General features: G+C 38.5%; 1 protein-coding gene across 9 annotated transcripts in view; it reads right to left on the minus strand.

The window, feature by feature from the left end:
* The window catches only part of MAMDC2 (MAM domain containing 2), a 400,592-nt gene that overhangs the window by 337,200 nt on the left and 51,272 nt on the right, over positions 1–12,120 (minus strand). For 2 of the 9 annotated variants that reach the window (XM_058695730.1, XM_058695729.1), the window contains exon 1: positions 11,665–11,903. The exons of 4 other annotated variants lie outside the window; for them this stretch is intronic. In XM_058695730.1, the coding sequence (XP_058551713.1) occupies positions 11,665–11,831 (167 nt within the window). In that variant the 5' untranslated portion in view covers positions 11,832–11,903. Of the gene's footprint in view, positions 1–11,664; positions 11,915–12,120 lie in introns of those variants that run through there. 3 more of the 9 variants (XM_058695735.1, XM_058695738.1, XM_058695739.1) reach the window with 3 other exon arrangements.

The raw sequence follows: 12,120 nt of genomic DNA on the forward strand, positions 1-12,120 counted from the left end.
TTAATTCCCTTAACTTTGGAGATCTGTTGAGTAAGAAATTGCTTCGGCTGAGGCAAAGAGGTTGTTGCCTGTTTTCTCCTCAGTTTCCTGTCTCACATTTAGGTCTTTCATCCATTTTGAGTTTATTTTTGGCATGGTGTAAGAAGGTGGTCTAGTTTCATTCTTCTGCATGTTGCTGTCCAATTCTCCCAGCACCATTTGCTAAAGAGACTGTCTTTTTTCCATTGGATATTCTTTCCTGCTTTGTCAAAGATTAGTTGGCCATACATTTGTGTGTCCAATTCTGGGTTTTCCATTCTATCCCACTGGTCCATGTGTCTGTTTTCTGCCAATACCATACTGTCTTGATGATTACAGCTTTGTAGTAGAGGCTAAAGTCTGGGATTGTGATGCCTCCCGCTTTAGTTTTCTTTTTCAAAATTACTTTGGCTATTCTCAAAGCTAGAACAAACAATCCTAAAATTTGCATGGAATTACAAAAGACCCTGAGTAACACATTTTTAAAGAGATCCTTCTTCAATCTGAAAATATTTAAACACTTTATCAAACTACTCTTGAATCAAAGATCAATACAAACTTAAATTGCTGAATTTCTAAAAAATACCAATAAATTGAAATATCACTTACAAGAAGCCATAGGATATAGCTATACCAGTAGACAGAAAAAATTTCTAAGCTTTAAGTACTTATATCAAGAAAAATGAAATGAATATAAGTAAAACATCTAATTCAAAAACATAGAAATAGAACAAGCAAGCCAAAAGAAACCAGAATGTACAATAATTCAAGATAAAAAAAGCAGATAAAAGCAGAATTAAATATTTTAGAAAACAGAATAAACAAGTAAGCAAAATGGACAAACATCTAATAATCAAGAAAAAGGGTAGGGGAGATATAAACAAAACAGAGTGATATAATATCAACATTATGGAATATTATTAGGCAATAAAAAGAAATGGAGTATTGATGCATGCTACAACATGGATAAAACTTGAAAACATTATGCCAAGTAAAAAAAAAAAAAAGCCAGTCACATAGAACCATACATTATTTTATTCCATTCATATCAAATGTTCAGAATTGGCAAATCTATACAGACAGAAAGTAGATTAATGGTTTCTAGGGCTTGAGGATTGGTGAGGGCAGGGGGAGTGGATTCAGGAGTAACAGATAAAAGGAACAAGATTTCTTTTGATGTTAATCAAAATGTTCTCAAGTCAATTGCTTTGATAGATGTTCAACTAGGTGAATATACTAAAAGCCACTGAATTACACAATTTAAAAGGTTGATATGTATAGTGTGTGAGTTATATCTTAATAAGGTTGTTAAAATAGGATATAGCCATCAAAATAGAAGAAAAAATTTTAAAGCATTAAAGACTACTTTCCATAACTCTATGCAAATATATTTGGAAAGTTAGATAGCACTTGTAACTTTCTAAGAAAAGCAATTTACCAAAATTGTCCTCAGTAGAGACAGAAAGTCTAAATAGACAATTCTCAAATAAAGAATAGAGAATGCTGTCAAAGAAAAAAAGAGTTGTCTGCCAAACAGGACCAGGCCTGGATGAATTTATTATAGAAGGAAATTTCTTATCTGTATCTTAATGTCTAGAAGAATGTTTGACTTGCCTTGATGTCCTCAAGTGTCAGAGGTACAAAGGTATGGATAAGGTCAATAGGACCTACAGTGGATCATGCTACTTACATTCACTACACTCACTTTGACATAAGTGTAAAACAACCACAGGCAGCCTTTCCAAATTATTTATACTTATTATAAGATGGTTTAACACACACAAATACAATTTAAAAAACCCATGCAATATATTAGGTTAGATCACATTAGATCTCTCTAATAAATCACACAATACATATACTTCTATTGAGGTCTAGATAGAAGGCCACAATATGTTCATCTCTAGATTGCCTGCATGAAATTTTGGTTGCTTTGCTGGCATGCACCTCTACACTGAGAGTAGGTGCCACTAAGTTCTGAAAGTTCAGGATTCTTAAGACAGTAATGAGTAGAGAATTCCTTTTCTGTGATGGTCACACACCATGGAGTTTTTCTGTTCATACCCTTGTTATGAATGGCCATATGTAAATTAGCTGACCTGAATGTGTTGGCCCTAGATATATATTAGCTCTGTTGTCCCCACTCATCTGGCTATAAGTATGGATATGTAACTTAGGTATCACATAAATAGATGGTTAAATGCCATTAAGATGCTATGACCATTCCTAAAACTAAGAGTCACAATTCTTGGAGCACCTGGGTGGCTCTGTCGGTTGAGCGTCCAACTTCGGCTCAGGTCATGATCTCGCAGTTCACGAGTTTGAGCCCCACGTCAGGCTCTGTGCTGACAGCTCAGAGACTGGAGCCTGCTTCGGATTTTGTGTCTCCCTCTCTCTTTGTCCCTCCCCTGCTCACACTCTGTCTTTCTCTGTCTCTGTCTCAAAAATAAATAAACATTAAAAAAAATTTAAGAGTCACAATTCTTGTAATCACACACTTTACATTACTAGATACTGATAATTACACAATAAAAAATGTCCACACCTATTACCAAACACTCTAGTGGAAGGGGTAGTAATGCTCTCCACTGAAAACTAGCTAACATGCCACCTTTAGTTTTCCATGTGAGCCCCTAGGAGTTAGGATGACCTCCTCTAGAAAGCTCTACCTGGTCCAAAAGACCTAAGTGCTCCTCTTGGATGTTCCCAGAACACTCTGCTTACCCTACTCCTAGCACATAACACAGTGCATAGTATTTGCCTGGTCAGCCTTGCCCACTCCTGTCACATAGTAATCTTGACCTAACTGCCAAATCTCAGACCCAGCAGAGTGCCTGCAACATAGCAGTGGTTTAATAAATATATTTTTAAAACAAATGATATTTTAAACAAAAACAGAGCTATTTAGAAATAAAAACATTTTTTAAGTGATTTTTTTTTTCAAAAGCTCATTTAACGCTTCTGGTTCCTGGTTGAGCATCTCAGTATTTTTCCAAATGTTTAAAAAATTCTGACAAGTCATTCATACATTTTAATTTCAAAATCTTCTTCCTACCACTTTCTATAAAAGAAAGCTAAATTCTTTGCAATAAGTAAGTGATATTATGTTAATTCTCCCATTTGATTGAACCTAGAACAATCTGATTGGGGATCTAACATCTTACCAAAGAAACATATTATAATTCTTCTGCCAATTAATTGTTAATGCATCAAAACTTAGTTAAGTCAAAATAAAGAAATGTAATATGTGACTAATAATTAAAATGTAATTTTATTTGAAAATTAAATAAAGAAAACAGTAGAAAATATTAGTATCTAAAAAAACCCAGTAATCTAATATTCAAATCTATTCAGAGTAAAGTTTTCAAAGCATTGTAAAAATATATTTATCTAATGTCTTCAAAATATTTCTTTTTACATTACATCTTTCACATTACATCTAAGATCAAGTTTTTAAAAGCGTATTGTGTAGGTGCTGGTTGAGTAGGGTGGTGGAAAGTTTAAAGTCAAAATAACAGCTAATGTAGGAAATCCCTAATATATTAGTGCATATTTTCTAAACTTTTGCTATAAAATGGGGTGTTTGGAACATGGAATTCATTCTCCACTACAGTACCTCTCTATAGGATATAGCAGATACAGTAGATATCTTAGGATAGAATGGGATATAGTAGAGACTTATAGGATTTTCAGCTAAGCACTCCTTTCTCCTAGTATATTCATCTTGTTCCATTGTTACTGGAGAGCTGCCATATTTCCACCTAACCTTGCCTATTCAGATGACCCCACAGAGATATGTGGTCCAAGACAGGATATCTAACCTGGAATTTTTGTATTCAATACTGAAAACACATTAAAATCAACTTTTTATTGTAGGATAAAGATAAAGATACATCAGATATAAATTCCAGAACTGCGGCAGCCATGTTTTCCATAGTTTAGAATGATAAGATGAAGCAAGTACACAAAGAGGAGGAGAGAGGAGAAACTAAATGAGACCTGGTTGCATTTGCATCTTTTATTACAGTTGTTCTTAAGGTGGAGCTGCACCCTTGTCCTCCTTACCTGGTAATCAACCATTTCATGACTGTAACCAGTCGATTCATTCTCTTGCTTCCTTAGGCTAGTGCAAGCTGAGTATTTGTCACTTGCAACCAAAAGAAGTCTGAGCAGTACACACAGACAATAGTACCGACACGGGACTTCCCTGGCCAACTCAGAGAAGTTTATCTAATAATACTAGTCCTAGTGCTGCTAAAAACCTTGAACCCTGAGCCTGGGTATCACAGTGTCCATAGACTGAATCTCACCTTATCGAAGTGTTACTGGACCCCAAATTCTTCTTACTTCCTCCCTCATTCCCCACACCCTTACCTAGAAAGGGATCATCAGTAAAAGAAAGAAAGTTTAGTGGAAAAGTATTTGTGACTGTCTGTGAGAGGAAAGACTTCAGCAGCATTATGATGTAGAGTGGCCTTTGGTGGCTCCTGTGGCCCAGGTGGGAGATGGTCCTGAGAGTAAGTAGAGCGTTGGTTCAGAGGGACTTGTCTACAGCAATGATCTTTCCTAATCTAAGTGCACCCATATGTGGAAATGCCCATTCCATCATACTCTGCCTTATGAGGATCCATCTTGTAAGCAAAACTTGCAAGACATTTTACTTTGGCCGCCAATTAAGTTAAGCAAAACCTCACATAAAGGTCAAGGCACAACAATCCTACAACCACCGGTGTTCAGGAAGAGAACTTGATTGGAATTTCATGAAAGAGAGCATCACTGAAAGAAAAATTCAGTCATGGCAAAAGGATACAGTGTGTCCTAGATTTCATCTTAAAAATAGAAAATAAGGTGCTTCTCCCCAAAACTACTATATTGAAGATCATTTGTGGGTATGTGCGTATGTTGAGGAATAAGAATGTAGGACTAGATTAAAAATAACTGTGGCGTAGGAGCTACCATTATAGAACAGAGACAAGAATGAACGGGTGGTTAAACCGAATGAATGTGAATAACATCATCCTTTTTACCCAACATAAAACTAGCAATTAAAAAGATATTTTAAAAAGACTCATAATAAACCATGAAGAGTGACTCAGACTCTAAAAGAGATGAAACACTGTGTCTACATTCTGATCATTTAGAGAATGTCTGCTTCAGGGAAAAGCTGCAGCAAATGACATCAAAATTTTAAAAGTAATTTTACTTTATTCTTATTATGCAGATAATACCTGTTCATTGTGGAAAATGTAGAAGTGGCAAAGAGGAAAAAAGAAAAAGACAAATAATCCATAAATGTACCTACCATCCAGCAATAAGTATTTTGTGTTCTATGGTGAATGTTCTTTCAATCTCTTTTCAAAGCATATAGACCTACACTTTTAACAAAGGAATTCATTACATCCTGTTTTTTTTTTTTTTCACTTACTCATAGCGGGATTATATTTTCAAATATTCATCTTTTCACTTTTCTTTGTTTACCTCTGTAAAATACCTTTGCTCTAATAAATTAAAGGCATCCACATTTGTCTTGGGAAGATTTAGGATTGTTTTGACAGGAATATGAAGGAAAATGAAGCATGCTGATTAACTTCTGAATAACCAAATGGAATTTTTGAGTCCTAAGTGAGGTATTATTTTTTTTGAAAGTCAGTCACTGTGGAGAAATAAAAGGTCTACATGTCTCAAGCTTCTATTAACATGACCCAGGAGCTCCCAAACATGGCTCAGATAGGGTGACCTTCTAATTTAGGTTTTAAAGCAGATCATTTGAGAAAGTGAAGAAAAACACTTTTAATAATTCTCAGGCCAATGGGAATAAACTCTCCTGGGCAGAGCACAGCACGCACACACCGTCTCCAAGGGGCATTTGACGGAAGCTGTCAGAGCGCCAGCTGCGGGGAGCCATGTTGAGGGATGACATGCCCCTAGCACAGTGGCTATGGGGTGACCAGCCTAAGTCAGGGGCTTGGGAAGGAGAAGCATGACAGGGGGATCCGTAGAGCCAGCAGGAGCCAAAGTGGAACTAAGACTGTAAGCAGAGACATCCAGTCCTCCACAAAGTCTATTGGCCACAAACTCACCAGGAGCAGGGTCAGAAGTTGAACAAAGGAGGATGTGAGCAACAACAAGGACCCACACATAGATCTGGGGGCCCCTCTCCCCACCTCCAAAATAACACACCATCTCAGTCCCTCACACACACAGATCCACTGGGGAAAGGAGAGGAGAGGACGAAGGACTCAGAAATGGTGGGCACTGTTCTGAAAGAGACAATTTTAACTTAAAACAAGCTGTTTAAACTTGAAGAGACCGAGATGCTCTTTAGTTGGCAAGTTTGAATTTTTTCCTAGTAACTAACAATTGAAAAGCCATCAGGATCAATTTTTGAAAATAAATTTTATATATGCATCTGAGTTGTGTGCAAATTTCTAGTTCTGCTATCTACTTGATGGTGAATATATTTCATGTCATTGGTCTACTATAATGCCATCTCAAATGGTCACATGATATTATAATTTATAATTGTTTTTTTAAGCAGGAGTTAAGAAATAAAAATATCTCTTTAAAGTGTGAATTCGTTTGTCTCTATATAAACTCAATTTCTTCTTAGTACCTGTCAGTCCCTGATAAGTTAAGCACCGCAGCTAGTAAGAGTACAAGTTGAGCTCTATTTTAAATTCTTCACCATTCAAATCAGAAGAGGAGTATATTATATCCCTCGAAGCTCACTTACATAGAGGTGACCAAACATACTTCAGTGTCATCCTATTACATCAGGATTGTGGCTGTGAAAATGGATTCTGGCTTTATTATGAGTTTGTGCTATCCTGTAGACTGTTTACCTCCAGGCATTTTTACAGCATAAAATAGAGGGTCCCATCCCAGTGCCTTTTGGGTTTCTGTGTGTGTTCATTCTGCCCGCTCATTTGTTCATTTCTTTGATGAATGTTAACTGAGCATCTGCGGTGTCTTTACGCCTTGTCCTGAGGTTTGCTCTTCTCACCTCTCATTATTGGCCAAAAAAAAAAAAAAAAAAAAAAGCCTCTCTAAAGGCTCTTCTCTCTTCTCTCCAAAGTCTATGCTGGAGGGAGGAGGGGGATGCTGGCTAGAGGAGGACTGTGTAACTCTAGCATGGCCCTGAGTCATGTGAAGAACTCCAAATACTTCCAGGTTAGTCCCTAAGAAAGTCACTGGTTAAGTACAGGTGGAATGATACAGCAAATTAGAAAAAACAGCTCTATTTTCTTCAGAAGGACACTAATGATATCTAGCTGCCTTGAAACTAGGTTCTCCCCTGATTGTGGAGTACCTTAACTGTACCCTGTTCAGACGACACAATAGAGTGTGAGTCTGAAGAGCATCACAGAAAGCTCTTTCTTTCCCCAATCCAAATGATTTTCCATAGAAATCTGTAAAACTATGAAGTTCCCTACCCCACAATTATCACTTCATTTTATTTTTCATCCTTCTTTTCCTTTCTCTTTCTGTTTTCTTCCTATTATGGGGAGGGAGGTGAGGAAATGGAAGAGTAAACTGCACAGGCTCTTTACCTAGGGCTTAGGCAGGGGAGAAAAGTAATTGAAATTACATATACATAAAATTAACCTGAGGTCTTAAAACTCTAGGTGTCACCATGGAGACCAGAGCATGAACTGTCTCCATGGAGACTCAAATGATTTTTTAGACTTTAAATTACCATCACTTATTACCTGATGTCGATTTGGGCAATGAAGAGATGGGTTAAAATACATAACAATATAAGAAGCAGCCTCACACCAGAGAATTTTCATTAAGGGCAAATCTAGTTGTTCTGGCTCTTAGTATTCCATCATTCCAATGAGTGGGAAGATATCCCAAGAGAAGATTTCCCCTCAGCTCGGAATTCTCATGGAGCCATCTGATGATACAGCTCCACAGATGCTACATGAATGAATAGAGAAAAATAATTTCTAGGAAAGGTCTCTGTGACACAGAAGCATCAGTGTGATGCAGGTGATATGCTGTGTCCATCACTCCAGCTCCAAGGAGGATATGGTGCCGAGGCAATGTCTTATTCTAGTAACGGACCGTAGATACTTTTAACAACCATGCTGGGTATATCACTTCGCCAGGTCTATTGTATACAGATGGTTTTCAGACAGACTTGTATTACAAGCGACAAAAAACAGAAACACAGGAATCATGCAAATGTTTAAGCTATATAAGAGGTAAAGCAGAATTTTTCCCAGTTACAGATTCTACTTTGGAAGCCTAGAGGTACAGTAACTTAACTGATCAAATATTCAGTCGAGAGGCCATCCAAATGGTATATCATAGATAGTAAGTATTCATCAATTAAAGTCATTCATAAAAGATTAAAATTTAATAAAAGTTTTAATATATAACAAGTTAATAGAAAGCAAACAATTATGACTGGAATGCATAAAAAGATAACGGTTGATTAGATTATGCATTTGGAAGTTGATACAATTTGAACTTTACACAGTTTTGTTTTTTTTTTAAGACAGATCTTGGTGACTAGTTGGCTACAGAAGGAAAATAGGGATGCCAGCGGCACAGCCCAGTCAAAGAAATGTAAATGTTTCTCACATTTTATGATCAGTTCTCATTATTTGAGGATGCTATGTTTCATAAAGTTGTCACAAATAATCAGCAAATAGTGAACCATTGCTCCTAGGGGAAATAAAGGAGTAGGTTCCTGTGAGCCTCTGGTCACATTTTCATCAACCAGTCAATATATAACCTGGTTTTATGTATGTTTCTGTTTAAATATACTTTATTTAATATATTTTGCTGACTCATTCACATTGAACTCACTGCCAACTGCACTACAACTCATGACTGAATGAAGTTTATTTAACACATACTTTCTGCATCCTGCACATCACAGCCTTTTTGCACTTAAGAACACTAGACAGCACTTCAGTAATACGGGGGCCATATTAACAATGAAATCACCCATAAAAAGCACAAAAATGCTCAATAGACCGTGGTGGGGAAAAATAAGCTGAAATAAGAATGCAGAATGTCCACTTTGTCTGATCTCACCTGGGACCATTGAGGGAGTGCGGGAGAGGGGAGGAAGAGTGACTCAAAAATTTTGTCTCTCTGTGCATGTCGACAAATGACCATGAAAATGCCTTTAGTATTGATTTGGGGTTATAAATAAATTTTAGCAAGCTGGCAAATTCACAAATACAGAATCTGCAAATAATGAGGATCCACTATACTTACCCACTGTAGAGAATTATTTCTATTTCTCTATGATGTTGCTTCTGACTATTCCATTGCACTTGCCTTTTTTCTTTTGTGCACCTATGGAACTCCTATTCTTCCTTCTAAGCCCTGCTCAGGAACCACCCTCCCGCCCCCCCCCCCCCCCATGCCACACACACACACAAACCTCCGCTTCCTGTTACATTTGCCTCTTATACTCATCTCTATTTAGCACAAATCAATTACACTGAATTTATTGGTATTCTTCTTAACTGATCTATGAAATTCATTGAGGTCCATGACCATGTCCTAATACATGTATATAAGCTTTACTGTGCTTATGATGTGCCAGGCCATATGTTAAAAAGTGCTTCACGTACAATATTGTGTTTAATCTTACAATAATCCTATCATCCCCGTTTTACAGTGCTAGAAACAGAGGCCCAGAGCAGTCATGTCACTTGCCATATCACATGTTGCAGAAATGGTATTGAAACCTAGAGTCCAAGTGTTTAACTATTATATTATCTTAAAAAGTTAGTATTAGCTGCCATGTATTACTGACCACTTACTATGTCCAGGCATGGTGTTAAATGCTTTTGCCAAATTAACTCATTGAATCTACTTTACCTCTGTGTCTCGAACACATAGCAAAGTGCATGACACATGAATGTTTCTTGAATTGAATTTATTTCCTTCTGCTCCCAAATGTTCTTTCTAAAACCAACAGCATGAGAACTCTACGTTTTCAGCAGTGACCAGATGACATCCATGTTGCACCACACTTCTCCCCCACCAAATTCCTCATCTCCTTCTCACTTATGTTCTTCTGTAGTTCTGCTATTGATATCTATCATGTCCACAAGTCATGGTAGTGTATAAGAGAGAAGCAGTTCTTCTTTGTCTTTAACAAAGTTCTTTCTCTTTAACAATCATTTCTAATAGTGATTTATATTATGACCTCATCTTCATGGAGTAACAAAATCACGCAAGAGGTAAGTGTTTTACTTGAGGTCTGTGAGGTAAGCCCAGTATGAAGCTAAGAGAGGATTTTCTATTTCCCTATATAGCGTTGGGTTCCAAATCTATCCAGCTTCTAACATTGAGTTCAAAATAGGCAGAGAGTCAGTTTTAGGGATAAGAAGTCAAATTAGGGGAGTGGACTTATAGGAAAGTGGGTAGGCTGTAGAAAGTTTGCACGACACAAACTGCAGGGCTCACATACATAACATGAATGAATGGGATCAAGGAGGGCTTAGCCTTAGGGCTAGAGTCAAGTCAAATCAGTCATCTTTGTTCAAAGGCAAGTATAAGGGAGACAATCTTTTCCCTTGTCTCCACCCTCTGGCTCAGAATATCCCAAATACTCTGAAAGTAATTATTGTCAATAATACAGGAAAATGACCCAAAAGACAAAGTTCTAAATGCCCTAATGTCTAATTTTTTCCCAGTTGTCATGGTTTTGCCATTAGTCACTGCAATATTTAATAAAGCAAGAGAATCTCTAGGTGAATTTGAATTCCCAAACCCAAAGCAGATGAAGTAAATCAAATGCCTCCTGGAGTCAGGTGAGAACCTCTATGAGTGAAATTCCCAGAGAAGGAACTCCCATCTTATAGGGTAGACAGTGCTCAGTTCCAGTAACTGCAAGAAGGAATAAATCCTCTGCTGCCAGGCCCTTCAACTTTTCAAGAGAAGACACAATCTTGAAGGTTTATGTACTATTTCTTAATTTTAAATGTGGGCAATTAATTAAAAAAAATAAATACAGTGCATGCAAAACAAAAACAAAAACAAAAACAAAAACAAAAACTATGTCCATTGGCCTTAGCCACTGGGAGATGCCAGTTTGTAATCTCTGGCCAGTAGAGTCTTAGTGGCCTAGGGAATATTTAGGGACCTCTTTCAAATCACCCCGTATGCTTCACTGCCCCCAAGAAATGGCAGCCCTGGAGGCCATCCTCTGGACAGCCATCTCCCTCCTGCTGTCCCCTGGTGTCCTAATGGACCCTTCCTTTTATAAGTAGTTATCTCAGAAACGTGATTTCCAGGCCTCCGCAAACAGCCTCACCTCCATTCTCCGTGTGGGCAATCTACGACCTCTGGTAGACAGGAGCTGGCTGCAGCAGGTCTCAGTGTGTCTGGGGAGCTGCTTTTGGAGGCTTTCCTATCTCATCCTGCTGCCCCAACTCCCAATGCCCTCCTCCCATCCCCACTTCGAAGATCTGTTTCCCTTTCTTTGGTCTCCCTTGTCACCTCTCCCAGTTTTTTCACCTGTCTCATCTTTTCCTTTCTCTTCTCTTCTTTTTCCCCCTTTTATTCTCTTCTCTGTTTATTCCAGCCTCTCCACCCTTGCCCTCTATTGCTGTCCTTTCCTCTCCTCCCCCATCCCTTCTCCCAGCGACCGGGGACTGCAGAGAGCTCGCTCACCAAGAATACACCAACACGGGCTTCGAGTACTTCTTGTGATGGGAGCGGAGGGTCAGGGAGCCCTTGCGCTCCAGCAAGTCCGTGGGTCCGAGCTCAAACCCGTATTGCCTACTGCTGCAATAGTCCTGGCAGAAGCTGTCAGAACTCTCCATGGATGACCTCCACATTCAGACCTAGGAGGATTTCTTTCTGCACCTATCATGCTCCCCACGCCAGCAGCACCTACCAAGATTCGGCGTCTCTCATCTCCTGGGCAACCTGGGGCGGGGTCAATGGAGAGGGCGGGGCCATTGGAGGGGCGGATCCCTTAAACCTAACAGCCCTGGTTTCCAAGAGAGTGTGGGTCACTGATTAGAAAGAAACTACATTTCCCGGAATGCAATGAGGAGCGAACCGGCTACAGAGGGGTTGGGAGGCACGTCCTCGGCATTCTGGGATCTGGAGTTTCGCCCGCCC

This window comes from Neofelis nebulosa, chromosome 12 (assembly GCF_028018385.1).
Source record: "Neofelis nebulosa isolate mNeoNeb1 chromosome 12, mNeoNeb1.pri, whole genome shotgun sequence".
Lineage (NCBI taxonomy): Eukaryota > Metazoa > Chordata > Mammalia > Carnivora > Felidae > Neofelis > Neofelis nebulosa.